The 21,375-nt window shown below is 46.5% G+C and overlaps 1 protein-coding gene across 6 annotated transcripts in view; it reads right to left on the reverse strand.

Moving 5' to 3' along the window:
• Positions 1–2: 2 nt before the first annotated feature.
• Positions 3–21,375, reverse strand: part of cicb (capicua transcriptional repressor b) — a 35,665-nt gene continuing 14,292 nt past the window's right edge. Inside the window, exons 3-22 of one of the 6 annotated variants that reach the window (XM_076736423.1) lie at positions 12,847–12,996; positions 12,521–12,695; positions 11,821–11,932; positions 11,535–11,717; positions 11,277–11,409; positions 10,988–11,166; positions 10,721–10,859; positions 10,274–10,371; positions 9,609–10,134; positions 9,120–9,227; positions 8,848–8,987; positions 8,568–8,728; positions 6,085–6,275; positions 4,750–5,220; positions 4,335–4,663; positions 4,072–4,231; positions 3,811–3,969; positions 3,433–3,567; positions 2,298–2,447; positions 3–2,205 (exon numbers count right to left, since the gene is read on the reverse strand). In XM_076736423.1, coding sequence (XP_076592538.1) covers positions 1,916–2,205; positions 2,298–2,447; positions 3,433–3,567; positions 3,811–3,969; positions 4,072–4,231; positions 4,335–4,663; positions 4,750–5,220; positions 6,085–6,275; positions 8,568–8,728; positions 8,848–8,987; positions 9,120–9,227; positions 9,609–10,134; positions 10,274–10,371; positions 10,721–10,859; positions 10,988–11,166; positions 11,277–11,409; positions 11,535–11,717; positions 11,821–11,932; positions 12,521–12,695; positions 12,847–12,996 — 3,989 coding nt within the window. In that variant the 3' untranslated portion in view covers positions 3–1,915. Of the gene's footprint in view, positions 2,206–2,297; positions 2,448–3,432; positions 3,568–3,810; positions 3,970–4,071; positions 4,232–4,334; positions 4,664–4,749; positions 5,221–6,084; positions 6,276–8,567; positions 8,729–8,847; positions 8,988–9,119; positions 10,135–10,273; positions 10,372–10,720; positions 10,860–10,987; positions 11,167–11,276; positions 11,410–11,534; positions 11,718–11,820; positions 11,933–12,520; positions 12,696–12,846; positions 12,997–21,375 lie in introns of all 6 variants that reach the window. The other 5 variants (XM_076736422.1, XM_076736421.1, XM_076736419.1 and 2 more) reach the window with 5 other exon arrangements.

Consider the following 21,375-nt stretch of genomic DNA (forward strand, 5'->3'; position numbering starts at 1 on the left):
AGTGATGAAATCACTTTAATTGAACACCTATTTTTATTTGCATACTGAAAGATACAGATACAAACTTAAATTATTCATAGAAATTCCTCTCTTGTATACTGGAACAGCAAAACAAGGAGCATAACACAAACATTTATAGCCATATTTATTATTGTTTTTTCCGTTTCATGTGTTTTACTTCCGGTAATGGGTGTCTTAAAAGTCAACTTATGTTCAATGACAGATTTTTCCTTATCAATAATATAATGAGTCTACTGACTCTACAGTAATTATTTACAACACAACCAAGTCTTGCACAAAGACACAACCAGTATTAGATCCTACCAGCTCTCTATGATTCATTACCCTCCCCTCACTTCCCCCAGTTTTCTCTCCGTCTGTCCAAAAAGGAGGTCTGGAGAGAGCAATAAAGTGACAAAGGGAGGAAGGAGGGAAGGAAGGAAAGAGTTGGAGGAAGGAGATGTACAAGTGTTGAGGCTATAGAATCAAACTTAGCAAGGGACAGAGAGGCATACAGGGTTGTCTAAAAACATACGGCTTATTACTGTTGAAAGAATATAAAGGTCCACATTGTGTTTGTCCTCTGAAATGAGCAATAAAAATAACTGCACCGCAGGTCCTTGCTGAGGTGAGAGACCAGTCAAGGGAAGACTACAATGGAGGAACTGTACAGGTGTGGAGCAGCATCTCTCACCTGCCTCCAAAATTATACAAAAAAAAAACAAAAAAAAAATCAACAGCTGGTATAAATGAAGGAAACAAAAGGACCAGGGTTCACTGCAATGATATGAGGAGTAATAATAATAATAATAATAATAACCATAGGAATAGTACAACAACAAACTGAATATAACAATGTTAAATACAAATCAAATTATTTAAAAAAAGTTAATAAAACTGCTTGGCAATAGAGGATTAAGGCCTTCTCAGCCTGACCTCGACAACAAAAAGCCAGGATGTGCCCGTCGACTCTGACCCACCTCCTTCCTTCATGGCTAGCGAATGAGAGGCACAGGAATGCTCGGTTCCTTCCTACTGGCATGTGCTAGGGTCAGTCGCGAGAAGGGAGGACTTGGCCAGACAGGTGATTGTAGGAATGATGGCACTGCCAGAAGTCCACTTGAGTTTCAGTCAATTTTTTCAGTAACTCCAGGTAGACCTCGCCTGAAGGTCTACGCGTGAGCAATAAAATGGAGAAGATGATCTGTGCAGGTCCATGGTAATGAGCTCTCTGGTCAAATCAATTAGTTTCCTGCTGTCGAGGGCCCAGCCCCCTAAAGTCAGCAGAAACCAGACACAAGCTCACAACAGCTAAGTCTACATACAGCTTGTTCCTCAAGCAGATACTTGCTGCTTTTACTCCTCTGACCCTTTTAAAAACAAATATCAAAACATGAATCGTCCTTGTTTGAAAACTGCTGACTTCGCCGTCTCAGAATGGGTTAAACAGGTCTCTCCGTCTAAAGCGGGAACCCTTTCCTCCTCAAGGCAAATGAGTGCAGCTGTGCACAGCAGTCCTTCGTTCACTGGCATGGATGGGAGCGCTCTCCAAGGTGGTTAATACAGAGTGCTAATTCAAGTGTGGAATCAAGAGTTTGCAGGGTGTGTATGTATGTGTGTGTGTGTGTGTTTGCACGCACATGTGCGTCGTGGTAGTTTTTGTGCCACTGGTCTGTCACATGTCATTTTTTTGGTGTAAGGGTCACATATAACCAAAAAAAAAAAAAAAAAGTCCCAACGTTGCATACAAACACCTCTCGCTCTGATTGGCTGCTGAGGATGGAAAGAAATCTGGATGTGACCAGAGGAGAGTGAAGAGTGTGGATTTAAAAAATGTAGAGAGTGACAGCGTGTAGGGGTGGAAAGGTGTGACATCAACAGTCACCGATTGGTCAATCTAACTCGTCAGCATCCCTCATCTAGAAGAGTCCTGTGAATCACGAGGATCCTCTGGGCTCCCCTCGGTCCCTTGATCCTCTTCTTCATCCTGCAGGTCCCCACATCCTCTCGCCGATCCTTCTCCTGACTGGGACCCAGAAGGTCCAGGGAGAGAGCAAGCTGAGTCAGAGAGGCCTAAACCGGAGGCATCAGAGGGGGCAGCCGTCTGCATGATCTTCTGCCGGACCTCCCTGATCTTCAGCTGAAGACACACCTTCGTGGGAAATATATCGGAGTATCTTGTCTGGAAGGCTGCAGTGGCCTGAGCTGGAAACAAAGGAAGAGAAAGACGAATGAATGTCTGCAATGGAAAATCATTCTGAACATGCTTGTGTATACACTGCGTGTGTTTGTCTCACCTGAGGGAAAGAAGCCCTGCTCCTGGAACAGCTGCATGACCAGCGCTCGCCTCTGGTCCAGGGTCCGTCGCAGCGAGGAGTACGGCACCTTATCGAACTCCAGCTCTGTCAGGATGTCTTCTCCATCGGTGGCTGGGAGAGGGGCACATCCTGACATCAGTGTGACAGGGAAACATCTGAATTTTTAAAAGTCTGATTTTTCAAATACTAAGCAAGAAACATTCACAGAGGGGGCATAAATACCCACTCCAAAATACACATGCATCAAAACACCCAGGCAGAAGAGGGGGAGGAAGAAAAAAGAAAACAGTATGAGTAATTGTCCACAATACCACAGAAGAAGAAAGGCACGGGTGACATCCAGGCCCTCCCGGGTAAACATATGCATCACGTGTGGGCTTTGAAATGAGCGTATATATGGGAGGTGTGAAGAGCCGGAGAGGAGGGACGAGCGCCACTGACTAATGAGGCTCATTGTATCAGCGAAGCCAAATTTGGGTCTTTGGAGCCTCAGTGAAAATATAATTTGCTCCGTCTGATAAAGGTTCCATACTTTTTGGATCCAAGTATTGAAGCAGGGAGCTTTGCTTTAAGCCATCTAAATGTTATACACTTTAAGGCTGCTGTAAATAATATATTTAAAATGACTTCTTGGCCCTCCCGTCCCCTCTCTAACGTATTACTCCCAGTAGCACCGTTGTATATCTAATGGAAACATTTCTATGGGGGTGGGTTTTACAAGTTTTCCCCCATTCCTTATGTAGCTTCAAGAAAGTTCTCAGCTGGAAAGATCTAAAGAAATCTGTCCTGGGGAGTTCAAACTCAAGTCTCAGCTGCTCATCACTGATGCAGACAGAGCAGTCTGAATTATTTGGGGTAAAGGTCTTCATAGATCCAATGCTTGTTAATGGTGAGATTAACTTTGGTAGCCTGAAAGAGGACTGTATTTTATTCTGTCTGCCATTTCTTTTACAGGGGCATGTAGAGAAGGTAGGATTTGCAGCAGTACTGGGCACATATTTATTTCCATATCAAGCCAGCTTTGGACAAGGAATTATTTCGATTACCCAATTTGTAATAAATTTAGACAATGTCAGTCATGGTCTGTGTGCCCTTGCTCTTCCCTGTGTGTTACCTGCTCTGTCGAAGGTGAAGATGTCTCCCTCGCACTTGGCGGCACTTTTAGGCGTGTTGGGCTCTGAGCTGCAGCTTGAGCGCCGTCGACTCTTCCTCTTAGGAGAGACTTGATCGTCGGTGGCAGAGTCCAGATCTAGAAGCACACACAGGAAACAAACTTAAAACCAAAACACAGCATTTTCAAAGTCTTGATATACTGCACAGCCTTTGCGACATCAATTAATTTATACACATATACACTAACAGTGTAGTAACAGCATCAGCAGAGAGAGTTCTGCTTTCATAGACAACTATCTGCTGTTCACTAAATGTCTGCACATTCAGTTGCTGAGACTCGCCAAGCGGAGTCGTTTAGTCAGAGAAATGTGAGTGAGACCTGTAGAGTTCTTCCTCTTGCGCCGATAGCTGCCCAGAATGGCACGGGGTGAAGTGGCCAGACTCTGCAGGGTGGGTGAAGGCAAAACCTCCTCTGGTCGAAACTCTGGCAGCTCTGCGAAGCGCTCCTCAAAATACACCTCTGACAGCACCCTGCCAGACCAACACGCACACACGGACACACACACAAGTACAGTATATACACACCGTCCAGCCAAGACCTCTGCGGCCAAACACATGTGATTCTCAAAGGTGTTAACTCACTTGTCCACAGAGTCAAAAGTCTTCTTAAGAGGGGGTGGGCGGGCTTTGACCTTTTTGGGCGCAGGACCATCTTTGTCGGTCTGCGGGGGAGGCAGGGCAGGTTCTGTGGCTGATGGAGGGGGGAGAGGAGAGGAGGGGAGGGACTCCTTCCATCCAGCCTGCACAGAAAGTTCATTTTATGCAACGTCACAGACATGTTATGAGTCGAACTTCCTTCACATTATACCAGAGCTCAAAGTCGGTGTCTGATGTTCCTCTCACCTCTTTGGTGGTTGTGCTTTCTCTGTTCCGCGTGTCAGAGGAGTCCACTGCACTGGAGCCCTCCAGGGGTCTGTCAGAGGGTGGCAGCTCATTGGCGGGATGTGTTGATGGAGACTCAGGATCAAAGCAGAAATGACTCGTGGCTGCAGCTTCTCTCTCCCTCTCCTTTTCCCGCTCCCTTTCTCTCTCCCTGTCCTTCTCCCTTTCTCTCTCTTTTCCTCGGCCTCCTCCTTCGTAGCTGCCCACCGGGATGTTCGCCACCGTTGCCTTCACTTTCTGAGGGGTCCTGACTGGAAGCTGGGTTAGTTTGGGCGTACCAGGTGTACTGCCTGCAAAACATTTAAAAAACAGTATCAATAACACAATTCACACTAAGTGCAGCCTTGGAGATGAAGGACTGAATAAGAGCAAGTACCAGGTGTTTGGATCTGAAGAGGAGGACTGCAGGGCCTCATGGACACAGCTGTGCCACTGGGAGGTGCCACTGAGCTGCTGCTGCTGGAGGTCTGCGCCTGCCTCTCCGACTGTCTGTCCAAATGCATCAGCTGGTCTGTCTGCCTCTCAGCCTGTCTGTCAGCTTGTCGATCTGCAGGTCTGTCCGGTGGCAGGTGCCTGTCTGCCTGTCTGTCCACATGGAGCTGCGGATGTGGGTGCGTGATTGCGGTGGGGGTGGCTGTGTGTTTCGACAGGATGTGCGGGGAAGCGCTGGAGGGGCTGGACACAGAGTACACCACACTGGGGGGTACTGCTGTCATGGAGACCACCCCTGTTGCCATGGTGACGCTAGGTGAAGGAGGGTAGATGGCGGTGACTATCTGGCCGCCGGAGGCGGGGGCTGAGGTGGAGGGCGACAGAGACTGAGCTGGGGCCAGGAGCGGTGGCTGACCTGGATGAAGGAGACAGAAGAGGCTGTAACTCTCACAGTGATAATCCAGAACATTTTCAAGTCAATGAGTGTTCACGTTACGTCTTTATTATTGATTAATGTAACAAATCAGTTACTCACAGTGGAAACACAAGCCTATATTTTTTCCATATATTTTATTTTATTTGATGTAAGAATGAATTTGAGGTATAACAGTTTGTTTTAGAAATGCATCCACGGGGAGATTTTTTCTGAGTACAAAGCAGCTTGTGTTAATACTCATTTGGCAAAAAATGACTCATATATGCAAATACATGCTCTGTGCTGCACTATGAGACTAGAGATGTAATTGATAGGTTATCCGCAAATGATAAACATTGGCCGACTTCATTCATGGTTGAATGAAAGTTAATACAAATGTGTTTTGGTCAAACAGGCGTGGTTGATATTATCTATTTTACATTACTTTCAGCACCATGCACTGTTCAAGCAGCTTTGTGCATAATGATTCTTAACAGGTTCTGGGTGTATGTAACAGTGTGCTGACACAGAGTACTGAGAGTGCACTCAAACCAGATCGTATGCTTACTAAATACGGTGGGCTGCTGATGGACACTATTTTCCCACAAAGCAATGCACAATCTGCTCAAAACTGGAGAAAATAAAATCAACTGCAGAGGGTGGGGAAGGATCTTGGAAAAGAAAACGAGCATTAAATTTTAGGAAAACATTTTTATGTCCGTTTGTGAAGTTTAATTTGGAGTTACGAGGTCATATTTATTGGGATTTAAGTGAAAAAGCAGAAGCTTTAACGTAAGCTATGAAATGAAAAACTCTCAATGCTCATACTTAGAGCCTATGAACACATCTCTCCGCAGCACTGACCTGCGATCAGTGGCTGAACCAGCGTCTGTCCAGGTGGTGCGATGGCTGTGAACCCGAGTGTTGCTAAGGGGGATGGAACATATGCAGATCCAGCCACTGGCAGGGCCTGCTGGGTGGTGGAAGAGCCTGTTGTTGCTGAGACCAGAGGCAGAGTGGATGGGACCCCTGGAGTGGACTGGACATAGGTGATCCTGGACGGGAGGTCCAGAAAAAGGAGAGGTGATTAGAGGAATAAAAATAAAGATGAAGAAGGCATATGGAGGATGAGGACGGGACTATGACATTTTTCTAATGAAGAATATATTAAGAAAGGTGTTGTGGCGGTGACGGGAGGTGTTAAGGTGCAATGATGAGCCAGAAGAGGAATGAAGGGAACAGAGACATGATTAGAAGGAAAGAGGGAGACAAAAAAAGAAGTGCTGCAGTGAGGGTCAGTGGGTGAGTGTACATCACAGCGAGCAGCACTGGATGACTAGTGTTGTGTGTGTGTGTGTGTGTGTGTGTGTGTGTGTGTGTGTGTGTGTGTTGAGCTGAGAGGTAGTGTGGGGGAGGCAGGCAGAGGCAACTTGGGCCACCAGCAGCATGACTAACACATCCAGAATAGAGCTGCACTGCTACAGCTGCACCCCTGCTGGAGTTTTGTTTCTCCTATTGTCTGCTCGCTCGGCTTAAAGAAATGTGGACATCCATGCCACATGACACAATGCAGCTCCCTTAGTTATGGTATATTTTATCCCCACATGTCCACTTGGAAGTTCTCTCTGAAATGGTTGAATTTTATCATTTGTCCAAAGGGTGAAAATTGTCACGTAAACACTTGTGATTGCTTTCTATTTTTGGGGTAAGACATGATTTCTGCGCAGGCTCATCCAATTTATTTAAATCCAAGAAGGTTGGAGGGGAATTATCTTTGCTGAAGTGATGTTTACTAGTTTAAGGGAGATTCTGAATCACTGCAAGTCCCATGAGTGGCTGCTGCCTCTCATTTGCAAACGAAATGAGAAGTGTATTCTGATCAAAGGAGGTCGCTTCAATAGTAAGCACTGCAGTAAGCTAAATAAAGTCAGAAAGTGTGTGTGTTCGCAGCCCAGGAAGTAATAGTTAGAAATACACAAAGGAAGTCATCGGTTTGATTTTTATCACGGAGAGAAAATATTAAGCTCTTGTAACCTCAACTAAAACGTGGCTAGAAACAATACGGCAATAATGGAAGCAGCACTGAGGTCAACAGTAACCCAGAGCAGGAGAAGTGATACTGACATATGTTCGTAAATGGCCGTCTGTTTGTCAGAGACGAGTCAAGATTTACTGGCACATAATTTGTTTACAGGCCTGACAGACATCTGATCTGTAGCACTGCTGGGTTCATCTATCTGTTTAAGAAACAGCTTTCGGGCTATCAAGCATAGACCTCCATTACAGAAAGTCGACTTAAACATGAGCGTTATGGGGAACTCTGAAATCCTCCACGCCATGACGCAGCACTGCTGGATAACAGGGAGCTGGGAATGATTTCATCGAGGAAGATGGGCCTTCACACAGGCCGCCTCAGTGATGAAACCTAAAATTGCAGATGGCAGTTTACACTGACCGATCAATAAATATCCACAGCCCTGGGAGGAGGCTCAGCCCTGCTTTAGTAAACCCACTGGTGGTTGTCATGAATTGAATTCATTAGACAGAATTACGCACATTTACAAAACATGAGACAGCAACCAAGCTGTTTCAGTTAGGTTTGGAGAAAGAAAAGCGCTAAGATATATAAGTTTCTCATTTTGCACACATGCTGTAATTTGCAGCATGTTGCTGGATTTTCATCCTATAAGTAGCTGGAATGAAAGACGCTGAAAATTTAGGGCAACCCGGCTGGTAATCTGATCAATTGGATTTACCAAGGCGGGTTTTTCTCCTTTGTTTGCGCTGCAATGCTGGAGAATGTAAATCCTCAATGAAACAGAAAACAGTCTCACCTGAAATGAGAAGAGAACATCTCTTCCTACCTTAAAATGGGCTCACGTACAGTGTTTTGTTCGTAAAGGATATATTAAAGAGATTTTCTTGCACATTTAAGATGATAATTGGGCCTATGTTCTAAATTTATGACACAGCCATCTTGATAAGTCTGCACGAGATTTAGATCCTAACATTTTCTCTTCTGAATGCATTAATGTGAACGTATTAGTCTGAATGCTGCTAAGTAGAAACACTGCATTGCAAACATGAGAGCAACTTTTGAAGGGTGAAGCATGTCTAAAAGGACCCCTTCAGCCCTCTGTCACTGGCAGGTGGCTCAGTTTAGTCTCAACGAGCAATTACAGAGAAGCATTTCACAGTCATTCAGGGTAACCGTTGTGACAGCAAGCGTATTTGCCACTTCAGCACAAACTATGAACCCACAGATGCTTGAAATTGCTGTTTGACATGTGTGTGATGTGATGTTCAGTAAGCAGTGGATGCACATGTGCGGTTTCTTTACTTCCTACCTGGTAGGTGCAGGTGGCAACAGTACAGCCTGGGAGGGGGCTGATCCTGGAGCCACCACAGCCGCTGTGCCCACTGTTACAGGGAAGGGGTTGGCGGGGTGGACTGCTCCACCCTGAGGCAGCTGGGACTGGACCACAGGCATGGGAGCAATCTGGATGATCTGAGGAGGTTGTGAATATTGGAAACAATAAAGAAAAGAATCAGACAAATACAAGTTCAGGAACGGGAAGTGAAAGCGGTGAGCTGATTGCTTGTGTCTCCAGTGAAGCGCTCACTGACCTTGTTTCCGGTCTGAGCACCGTTCTGGACAGGAAGAGGTGGAGCCACGATGGGGAACTGCTGGGCGGGGGCTGGTGCAGTCCGTACTGTTGCCATGGGAACAAGCATTTTACCTTGGAGCACTGGAGACTGTGTTTGTACTGAGGGAGACGGGGAGAGGGAGAATGGGTTATTTATTAGGAGTGACCACCAGAATAATAGCTACACCTCTACAGCGAAGGCCTTGTCATTGACTCTGCTTTACTGTCATTCGTGTGTTCTGAAACTCTCACCTCTAGCTCCTGGGCTGACAACTCCCACTGCAGAGCTGGACGTATATCCCGTCAACGAACTCGTACCCTGCTGCTTTCCATTGGCCAGGGACACATGTGAGGGTGGAGCTGTGGGCAGGTTGAAGATACTGGTTGGCTGGCTGAGATGCTGAGGTGGACTCTTGGGGTGGGTGTTGGCAGGTAGGGTGGGCAAGATGTACTGAACTTGTGTGATGGCCTTACCCCCAGGAGGAGCTAGGGAAGAGGCGGGAAGGAACTGAGGCTGAAGCAGAGGCAGAGGAAGAGGCCCGTTGGTTTGGCTATGCGGTGCTGAAACACCGGTGGAGGGAAGCACTTGCTGCTGGGAGGGCTGAGGTTGGGGGGAGGGGGTGATGAGCTGTACAGCAGGTTGAGCAGACAGAGCCCCTCCTAACACCAAATTAGTCACTACACCACCTGGGCCCACGCCTGCACCTACAGGATTAGGTGATGATGAAGAGTAGTACCCACCCCCTGTGGATGTGGCCCCGCCTCCAGGTCCTGAACCAATTAGAAATTGCGGCTGCTGCTGGGGGGTCAGGGACTTCCTCTCTGGTGGATGCGGGCTGGACGACGTGCCTCCATCTCTGGGTTTGCTGGCGATGGGGAGCGGTGTGCTGATAACAGGACGCATGACATTGGTCACCACCGTAGAGGCCACCCGCACAGCGCCAATGCCAAGAGGGGGGTTCGAACCCAGTGAACCTACTGATGAGGCTGGCGTCCCACCAGCTGGAGAAGTGGAGATGACTGACTGGCCAGAGGAGAGGGAGAGAGAAGTGGCTTGCACTCCTCCTCCTGCCTCCCCTCCCATCGCGTCCTTACTCTCTCCTTCTCCTCTGTCCTTCCTCCTGTGATCTGAAAACCCTCCCCCACCTGATCTCCCCTCATCGTAACGCTTACTGGTGGGATAAGAGGACAACGAGACACTCCTGCCATGAGGGGTATGGTGTGAGGAAGATAATGCGGAGGAGCAGATGACTGGCGCAAAAACTCTCTGAAAAGAAAAAAAGAGAGGGCATTAGTTTGAGAAACCATGAATGTAACTGAGGGAAAATACCTTAAAATAACATGTTGCAGTGGGTGAGATTCACTGAAAAGCTCAAAGGAGAAAACTGTTTGTTCAAGCCGGTTACCTTCCGTTCACTCTCGTCTCCAGAGCCATGCTCACTATCGCTGTCAGTCACCCGCTCCTTACACTTGAGGTCTATGGAACTGCTAGGATAAGGGTCCTCTGTGGAAAAGAAAAAATACACTACAGCTACACTTGACATTCCTCGCCATCTATGATCCAATAAAGTCAGGCTGTGTTTAGAGTCTCAAATAGCTCCCAATGCCATCAGATCTTAGACTTTAGCCATGTTATGAGCTATATGAAGAAGCAGGGAAAACAGTTCCACGAAGGGCATCACTGCTGACATTATCACATCCGATCTATAATATTATTGTACCATTTAGAAGATTTCTGCACGCAGTTGCTGGAAATTTGCAGTGCGTCAGTCACACAGGAAGCAGCGAACTCGCGCTTTATCATCGCTAATCTAACATTTGGTTTGATGAGCAAAGTCGGTCTGATTTCTCACCGATGACATCGTCATCTCCCTCCTCCTCACAGATGACCATGCGCTCCTCGTCACTGGTCATGTCCTCGCTGACCCCCCGCTGGGACTGTGACAGGGGTGGGGCATGACTGGAAAACTGGCTGCCACCATCCCCACACATCTGAAAATAAATAAATAAATAAATAAAGTAAGAGACTCTAAAGGATAAAATGCTTTTGAAACAAACTGGCTTTATAAAGAAAATTGCTTATTACAGAATCAGCTTTCTGAGCTGTACGTCTCTCTTACCTGTGCCAGTTCTGCCAAGGCCTGTGTATTACCCCTGTCACCCCGCTCCAGGCTGTGCATGGCACTTTGAGAGAAGGCACGGGGACGGGTAAGCTGGCCAACATGCCCTTCTCCTGTAGTCCTTTCAGACACACCCACCAGACCTGGACCGACTCCCTTCAGCTCCACAGAATGGGGCTCTGACAGGGTTCAAAAAGAGGACTGTTAAAGGACTGGAAGGGACAAGAATACTGTAAATGACAGATGTTATATAAACATACAAGTGCGTGTTGAGCTGAGTGAGACCAACCTGTGGACTCAGACATGCTCCTCTCTCTGATGTCTTTGCCCCCTGGCACCCCACGGCCCTCAGAGCTGGACTTCTTCCTGTCTTTGTTGCACCACTTCCAGTCTGGGTGGGCCTTAAAGTGGGCCTCTTTCACCTGGAAACAGGAGGAGGGACAAGAAGCAAGTGAAAAAATGACAAAAATATAGTATATGCAACTATTAAGTCACAATATATATATATATATATATTTTTTTTTTGTGCTGAAATGCATCTGTGTACCTGGAAGGCCAGATCGTGGTACTTCTGTTTCTCCTTAGGTCCCAGAGCATACCACCACTCCCCAAGAATCTTGCTGACTGTCCTGTTGTCCTGGTTTGGGTGCCGCTGGTGCACCAGTGCTCGATGGCGCTTACTGAAAATCATAAATGCATTCATCGGTCGCCGGATGTGGTCCTTCTCCCTCTGAAAGAGTGCGCAATAAAGACACAGAGATATTACATTACATATTCCAGTAAATGGAACGTTGAGAATGTTGATCTTCCAGTAGGAACAGTGAAAAGATTACCTTTCCAGGGCTGCTCTTGTCACCGTCCTTGGGCAGTGCGCTGAGGGACTGAGTGCGTCTCTTTACCGGAGATGTAGAGAGCGGCTGCTCTGGTACAACTCCTGGGAGGAAGCTGAAAGGAGGCAAAAAAAACAGCCCTGCTTGTAATCTTTAGGTATTGATGCAGAGACACTGAGAACAATACACACAGGCAGACTTACACTTTCTCCTTCCCTCTTAATTATTTTAAAAAACTCATTTTATACTCCATAACTGGCATTATTTATCTTTGAGCTGCAAGTCTATCAGATGTAGACAGAGAGCACAAGTAGTTCATCTCCCATGAGATACATCAGCAGTTTCAGCAGAAAGCTCATCCATTTCAATGGCTGACAGCCTGGCCACTGCCTTTCATATAGTGATAGAGCCCAGAGATGGAATGCTTTTGTTCCCATCTGCTTTGTTCTGGCATTGAGCTCCTCTGCCCAAATTAGCGCGAGGATACAGAAAATATCACACTCCTTTACTGTATGTGTGGGTACACAGTACCACACAGAAAATTACTGCGAAGGCTGACTTGGACAAATACATAACCACTTTTATGTACGGACTCTGATAAGGGTGTATGTGTGGTGTGTATCTTCATGCATTCATGTTACCTCACAGCTTTCTACACAAGATCACTGTAAAACAAACAAACAAACAAAAAACATATACTTACGGGTCATCCACGTCACTCTCGGTCTCGCTGTCAGGCCTCTCCCTCTCTGCTTCTCCTTTCTCCTTCTCTGGAGGCGGCTCATCAGAAGAGGGGGGAGGCTGGGACAGGGGACCTCTCTCTACAGTGGGAGGTGCCTCTGCCGGCTCCTGTGACAGCGCTGCCACCCCCTGACACTCTGAGGAAGAACAACAAAGAGATGCTTGATGAAGTAAAGAGTAAACAATGTACGGTATTCAAAACAACATTCAAATCCAAAGAAAATGACACGACACTGACGGTGACACATTTTCTACGGCCATTCAGTCAGGCATAAATGTACTTGGTACCTGTCTTCAGACTGGCTGCCTGAGGGTGGTTGACCGGGTGTGGGCCCTCTCCTGGCTGAGACGAAGCATCTGATTGGGTGGGTGCCAGGAAAGGGACCAATGAATGCCAGGGGAAGACTGGAACTGACCGTGGCTCTACATTGGTCCACACTGCAGAAAAAAAGAGAGCACTGGTTATGACTAACAGCCAGCACCATCTGACGTCCGTAACTTCATATGATGCTTCCCTGCTCAGACATCACATTCAGAGGAACCAGGCCTTCGTGCATTCAGACTACCAAGACGCTATTTCCATATTTGGGGAATCAGGGCCCTCAGTGCAACACTCCCACCAGAAATGCATTCCTACTCCAATCACCAACTCCAATCATTTCTCAAAATTACTTTGCATACATCTTTTTTTATTATTTAGCAGTGATAAAACCACAAATAAACAGACATCAATCATCAGGGATAGACTAGACCCCACTGCTTTGACAGTGGCTCCTCTGGATGCACGGCACTACCGGCTGTCATTTTAGCCATATAATAATGGACAGGTTGACACCTGTGACACTACATGGATGCAATTAACTTCCTGACAAAATCAGTACTTTGAGAACGACAGAGAATATCAGTGCTGCCACAGTAGCACACCTCCAGCCACTTAACTGGTTAAATCACTCCAACAACAGCAGATGTACAAAAGGACTCTCTGTTCTCAGTAACAGGCTGGATGGAGAGGACAAGCTGGTACACTCTGAACCCTCATACGTTCAAAAGGGACTCTGTAAGTCATATCATCTTTATTTCCATTAGTGAATAAACAATGCTTCTCTCAAAAAGTTTCAAATGACAAAATCTATCCCCTGTGAGCTCTGGAAAATAGATTCTGTCCATTATTAATTCAACACTGAAAGATTGCATTATGCTACAGCTAAACAACAGTGAAATACTGTTGTATGTATAAAGATTTGGCAAAAAAAGGCTCCCGTGTACTCATATAAACAGTAAGACAAGTGACAGAGACTAACCAAACATGCTTAATCCTTGTCGGAGATACTGAGGATTCTCTGATGAGAACATGGTGGAGTGAAATCCTTGCCGTCTCTCCCAAACAGAATAATGATACGTCCTTTTAAAATCTCTCTTCTACAACACACATAAATCCAGGAAACATCTTTAATCCAAAATCTCGAGCTGGTGTTGACGGGAAGCTCACAGAAGACGACAAGTGCTCAATGGTGTCTGTATCCGTTTCATCCCTACAGGTTGCAGTCATCATTCACAAGAATTACGGCACCATCAACCTGCATCGTGAGGATTTTAAGATGTGGCATACGGAGGTGTCCTTCTTCTAAGTCCCAATGTGAGTAAAAAATGAAAGACGTCTGTCAAGTAGAGTCCATGTCTCTGTATCGCAGAATGCCGCAATCTAATAACGCACACGGAACAATCAAACATCAGTGGACAAAATGTACGATAAACGATTACAATAAACCACCAAACTTAAGTTAAATCTCTGTAAATGCAACAGTGTATAGACGACCCACTGAAACGATGATTATGATCGAAGGCAAGGATCCTCCTCCCTTTGGTCTAATTACCCCCGATGCCCTCTCTCCCTGTTTGTTTACATTACTACAGCAGCTTGGTCATGAAGGGGTTAACAAGGCCTCGAGTCCATCCACGGCCTCGATTAACACATCCGCCCGAAAACTACGCAGTCTTCCCGGGCCATGGCAAACCTCGCTCTGCGCTACAACAGAGCTGCAGACATGAGGGCTCGGTGGGTATTAAGAAGCACATAAAGCTCCCGAGGAGAACAGCTAGAGGCTCCTGTTCGAGGGCACCGTGTCGATCAGGCTAAACAGCACCGCAACAAGCAAATTGGGGCGATCAAAGCTAAGGTGATGCGTCTACTTGGAACTTGGAAGAGCGATGTGACAATCTGGGTATTGTCCAAGTGTACACTGTTTACTTCAACGCCGACTTTAATACTTGCCGATTCTTACAATAAACCACAAAGAAGCCAATTCAGCTGCCCCTTGCAACAACCGGAGCTTCAAGTGCACCACTCCAAATTGGACCAACCTCTCGGGAACGCCCCTGGTCGTGCACCCGCCGCACAGACAGAGGCAAAAGAAACGCAATTGTTCTCATGTCTCAACTACAAAGGCGTATTCACACGTATTGGCTGCCAAAATAATCCAGCGAGGACTGTTTGACAAGTGTATTACACCAAATACTAACTTGTTTTCCCCGTTACCTGCCCCCAGAATTGCACTATGCACCTGTCGTAACCTGACAATTAACACCTGCAAAGATCCAAAATCACCTATAAAATGGTAGCGGCCAGCTTGATCTTATTTGTGTTTACTACGCATAAGCAGATGTCGTTGAGTGTAAATCTGGTGCATTCATCCATCACCCAGTGCTTACAAGCCCGCTATCCATCAGTTTTGATTATCAAGAGATCAACCAAACACTATATCCACTACAAACCAGCTTATCTGATCTCTGCACAGTCTCTAATTTACCAGCTCAAATGCTACCTGGCCAATCTGGCCACAGACCTGACGTTAGCTACCAACTGATGTGTCTACAATATAGCGATAAAAGCGACCACGGTGAGGACTCCTGGCTCCAGTCAGCGAGCAGTAAGGGGGGGTGAATCGCATTTGGTGTTGTATTTTTCTTTCTCCTCCTCAAGGCAGCAACCGAGTGGCTGGATGAAGATGCCCGAATACTGGACCCGCAAACGACGGGGGGCTTTAAAAGAAGCAATACAGGTTAATGCCGTTGGTGAGGTCCGTCCGTCTGCAGCAGGTTAGCTAGCCACTTCGTGCGGACGACATCGGCGCGCACACCGTCCACTTCGGTTAATACTTGGTGTTACGAGTGTTGTTTTGGTCCAGAAAAGTCCTCTTATCATATCTCCACAGCTCCCAGCCCGAGTTTACTCCCTTATTTTTGTCTCGTTGTCTCTCTCGCAAGCCTTGGCCCTTTCTTTCTCTTTCCCTCCCTCTTCCTCTTGTTGTAAACTAGGCTGCTTGCCCCCCCTGTACTCGTCCCCCTCCCCTTCTCGTCCTGTCAACCTCGCCCAGCCTTGTCCCGCCTTCTTCGACGAATTCCATTCTACTATTGGCCAAGGCAGCCTCCTGTCAACTGCCCGCCGCGAACTCTGATTGGTCGGAGTGTGCACTGGAATGCCAGTCATATGCAAATTTCACCCGGCTTTTCGACTAGCGGCTCTTCTTACCACCAAAACTGTAGTTCTCTTTTATGTAAATTACCAATAAATACAAAAAACTCATGTAGCTCTTTTGTATTCATATTGCTATTCAAGCTGGCGTTTATGTAATGCCTCAAAAATGTGTATTTTTGTGTTTCTTTCAATAAGCCCACCCAAGCTCATGTCATTGGTACAGGATTCGTAGTAAACATGATTGACGCGTGAAACCGCGAATCAAAAGCCGACACTCAGATGTAGGCCAACCAATGGCTTAACAGAAGTTAAACAAGATCCTGCCTTCTTACAAATGGTCGGATAAAGCTTTAAAATACCTACGAAGACCATCCGAAGCAGGAAGGCGCTAGTGAGCTATGTTCTGTTTACTTTCCACGCTTCTTGTGGTCTTTCTATGCAATCCGTACAGGGGATGGACGGCTGTTAATGCGGGCTCTGGGGTCAAGATGACAATGCACATCCACTCCCATTAAGCTTCTATGAGTATTCAGGGTCATTCTGCGTGTTTCTTGTGCATTTTGCCAAAGTTGTTAAGTGCAAACATAAAGGCTGTATTATAAATCATCAATGTTCACTTCTGCAAAGGAACCCATTTTCTGATCATGGTACACATTTGCTGTTAGGAATGCAGCTTACAGAAGAGAGGCCAGTGATGTAATTTTCCTCCATAAAAAGCCCTTTCAAATCCCAAAACATTTTTCCATCTCTCCATCATGCAAATGTGCCTCCTCCAGACAGAAATTTAAATGTTCTGATGCAACACTCGCAGGGACATGGAGAGAGAGAGAGAGAGGGGGAGAGAAAAAGAGAATTGAAAACAGGAGAGTAGGGGTGGTTAGAAGAGAGGGAAAATGGGTGGAACAGGCTAAGAGTGGAGAGGACCAGAGGGTAAAAATAGACTGAGAGTCAGTTTCAGCAGGAGAGGCAGGGAGGGAGGGAGGAAGGGATGGAGGAGGAGGGTGGGTGGGTGGAGAGAAAACAACTTGTGAAAACAGAACTTCTCTTAAAGGGAGGGAAGGCATGGGGGGCCAGAGATGGGGGAGACGCAGGGAATGCATTTAAAGATACCTACTGCATGTTATTAAGGCAGTAACACAGCTAAGACAGACAGGAAGAAGACTTGTACTCATGATATGGTTTCCCGTCACACTGTATGAGTCAAGAAGTCACGCTCAGCTTAGCTCATCTATCCATAAGACAAATACAATACTGGGAGGGACTTAATTACCACTACCAGCCAGTCAGCTCATCAGGAGCTTGGGAACTGACCAATAAGGTTGTGAGAGTCACTGTCCGCCACTGTCCTCAGTACTCAAAAAAAAAAAAAAAAAAAGTTAACCCTTTCAGTTCTTGGTTACACTTCTCTAATAGACAAAACACACACAAAAAAAATCAAAATTTGGGTCTGTGCGACTATACAAGACTGGACAAAAAAGAAATAATATTCTAACATGTCAAAGAAAAACAAGCCTTTTCGCAGTGCGCCTAAGCTGCACTCAATATCCTCTCAACTCTCATGTGCCTTTATCTTCTCAGTCCACTGGCATCAGCAAAGCATCTTGCGTCATGTAAAAATATGGGGTGACTGTACTTCTTTTAAGCCTAGGCGTTTCCAGTAAGGGTTTGACTAATAGGCATTAGAAGAAGAGACAGAGAGACAGAGAGAGAGAGAGAGTAAGAGATTAAGGCTTATCAACTGCACAGAGCTCTCAACAAGTCAATCCAGTGAACACAGTGTGTTAAGCACAGCTAGTTGGACAGTTTGGCTGTGTGAGTGAAAGGAAAAGAGGGTGAAAGAGGGCAGGGTGGAGATGAGGGATTACTGTGGCTGCTCAGTGGTTTCAACCCTGAGTAAACATTACAAGCCTGTGGTAATGAACTACATCTGACCAATTATTCAGAGCAGAGTAATGACTTTTTCCTTTCCGCTGGTTTGCATACAGTTAAATCCTGAACGGATTAGCGACAACATACTGCAAATGTATTTGTGTACAAGTATGTTTGTCACTTGGGCGGCATTTTGTAACTCTCACACAACAGTTGCTTGACCACAAAAAGATGCTCAGCTAAGATAAGAAAATCTGTTAACGGCATGCAAGTAAAGTTGAAGGGAGGAGGGAGGCATGGAGGCCGGTGGGAAGCCACGGCGTTTTAGAGCTTAGTCATATATAACAGAGATAAGCGGCGAAGAATAGCACGAGTAAAAGAAAAGGTGTGAAAAAACAGAAGAAGAGAAATTCCCCCTCTGCTGAGCTTAACTATTTCTCCCTGCTGCCGTGCTGGCAGTGCAATCTCTGTGTAGGTGTTCTGCAGCTTTCATTGGCTGTCTCCTCTTACAGGCATCGTGCTTTTATTGTGCGTATTTATGCAAGTCTCTCCCCCCCAATTACATCTGTCAAACGCCATGTGACCTCGCATGAGAAACTTTTCCTCCTCCTCTTCACCTATGGTGGCACCACGCAGGCGGAGCGCCGCCTTCGCTCACTCTCCCATCCCATCTCTCTCATCCCTTAATTCATCTTCCACCCCTGTGCTCCGTGTCTCTCCCTCCCACAACCCACCATTTGCTCCGTCCAATTATAACTCGATCCACCGGTCCTTTGCAGTTGCCATGGCAACAGCTATGTTGGGCACAGGTCCCCGTGTCGCCCGTGGTCACCAGTCTGCCACGGACCATCACCATCTACCGTATCAAAATAAAGTTAACCATCCTTTTTGCATGGCTCGTGGACACACAGAGGGGTGGCTTTGTGGGACTCAAACAGGAGAATCTCTTAAGACACTGGACTCAATAACGTCTTTGTTCCAGTTTCAGTTAAAGACAGAAAACCTGCTGCCCCCTCTTTCTTTTGATGTTGCAGAGGGAAGACCCATCACGGAGTATTGAGGAGAATAAAATGACAATTGCCCGTAACTGCACAGATCTCACTGCCCACAAAACACACTTCACATTCTGAAGCTACTTAAGCAGATTCACTGACTCTCTCTTCCCATCAGCGAATAATCAGCAATGGGGAAAACAGATGAAACACAAACTTGAGACCAGTGCATGGAGACCTACATCCCTCCATCCACTGTGCAAAGGAGCTTGTAATGTGTGTATTTGGCCATCTGGGGGCACTACTAGCCTGCAGATAAATGAGCGACAGGCGGGCAGCAGCAGAAAGAAAAGCAGTGGAGCTGGAGATGCAAGGAAAGGAAAGGAGGAGAGTGGGATGAAGGAGAGAAGAGAAATTCCTAAGCTCGATAAAAACTCTTCTCATTCCAAACTTTGGGACGTGAGGAACACACAAAAAAGGTGATCGCCCGTGAACAATGAGTTCAACTGAAGAGCCTGAAAAGGCTGCCACAAATCTGAATATCGGTCTAACTTCACATGCATGCAGTCAAAGTCTTGGAGCCACCTCAGACTCTAGAGTCCCACTGCACCAGTGCATTTTGAGAATCTCCCCAAAGTATGCTTCGCCCAATAGGAAATAGGATTATCATTGCACATGACTTTTGTGGTAAGTCTTGAGGGCTTCACATGTGCTTTGGTGCCAGTCTAGATGGCTGTGTGATCCAGATGTGGTTGTTGCCATGGCCAGGGAGGATATGCAGGGCTTTAAGCGTTACGTAAAGCAAGGGCGGGAGGGAGTGGGGATGTTATTCCCGGGTATCCGTATCCGGGTAGACCAGGATGAGGAGAGCGAAGTGGAGAGGAGGGGAAGCGAAGCCACTGCAATGCGATGGAGCAAAGGGTTAAAACAAACGTGTCATAATTTTTTAGAAAGAAAAATAAAAAAAAATGCGATGGAGGAAAGTGGGAGCGAGGAGAGAAGATACATCCAAGAGCGAAATAACGAAAAAGTGTATTCACGTGTACTTAAGGGAGCGTGACATGTTTCCTCAGTGTTGCACAAACTGTGTGTGCATGTGTGTGTGTGCGCGACAGAGAGAGGCAGCGATGGAGAATCACACACTTAATGTGCAAAAGCAATATTGTTATTTTACTTTCAGTCATTTGTAACTGTGCAGCGCTGTCACCTGAGCACCTTGTGGAACACATCTCGGCTACACGTACATCTAAGAAAGTAAAAGTGCCATCAACAGTGGTGCTAATAACAATTATGCTCAAAGACATGATCATGCAGCGCGGTACGTGAGATGCGCAGCAGTTCACTGCGTGGTCATCCAGAGAAAGCTGCCGTTCCGTTTCTGTCAAAACCCGGATTTGGGTCCAAGAGAACGAACGCACAAAACTCATTTAAGACCTTTACGGCAACAAAGTCATCTAGGTGCTCTCTATAAAAAGCACACCGTGCACGCTTTCCTTATTGACTCCAGAGCTGGACTGATGGAAGCTGCTGCTGCTCGAGGATGCCACATCCACTCTCAGTAAATGTAAAAAATCTGTTTTAAATAAACTCTGTCATTTTCACAGTGACAGAAAACAGTAGCTGGGGTGGAAATGGCTGCTGTACATATGGCCGTGTAAAGGATATTAGACCTGGAACACTTCAGTCACTTCAGTCTGAATAATTTAGAGGAAAGCCTGCGATCATCCAGGACTCTTTCTGTTTTCACTTTCTGTTGACTAAAACAACCAAGACGGAGCAAGAAGGAGCCGCCGCTAACGTGTTGGTGCGTAAACACATGTGAGCATGCTGAAGTTCCTCCTCTCTCAGTGGAAAGTGACACAAGCACACGTGCCCCACACACACACACACACACACACACACACACACACTCACACACACACACACACACACACACACACACTCACACACACACACACACACACACACACACACACACACAAGGAGCTGCTATTTCTATTTGTGAATATTCTGTGTTATGCACAGGCTACATCAGTGTGATGTTTGCTTTGTTGCCATGGCAACAGACGTTTGGCGCTCACACATCATATCCGGTGCTCAATGATTGACGCTCGGTTACTCGGCCTCATACACACACAGTGCATGCAACACACACGTGACACCATAAAAACGGTCTCATCCTTCACCTCGTCGGTGTTTCTGCCTGCTCCTTTAACGGTTTTATTTGACGGGAAGTTACGGCCGCGCTCAAACACACATTTCATTTACTCACTCATTAGTGCGTCTCAGGCGGGAAAGCACACACACGCAGAGAAAATACGCAGCTTTGTCACAAAAGTGTGCGACAGTGTCAGCTGAGGAGCGGAACCGAGCCGGGGGGACTGGTGCCTTATTTCTAAGTGAATTAATCAAGCCGCAGAACATAAACGTGCACGTGTGGGATCACAATGTATGTAACACAGACGGGAGAGGAAGAACTCA

This window comes from Chaetodon auriga, chromosome 8 (genome assembly GCF_051107435.1).
Source record: "Chaetodon auriga isolate fChaAug3 chromosome 8, fChaAug3.hap1, whole genome shotgun sequence".
Lineage (NCBI taxonomy): Eukaryota > Metazoa > Chordata > Actinopteri > Chaetodontiformes > Chaetodontidae > Chaetodon > Chaetodon auriga.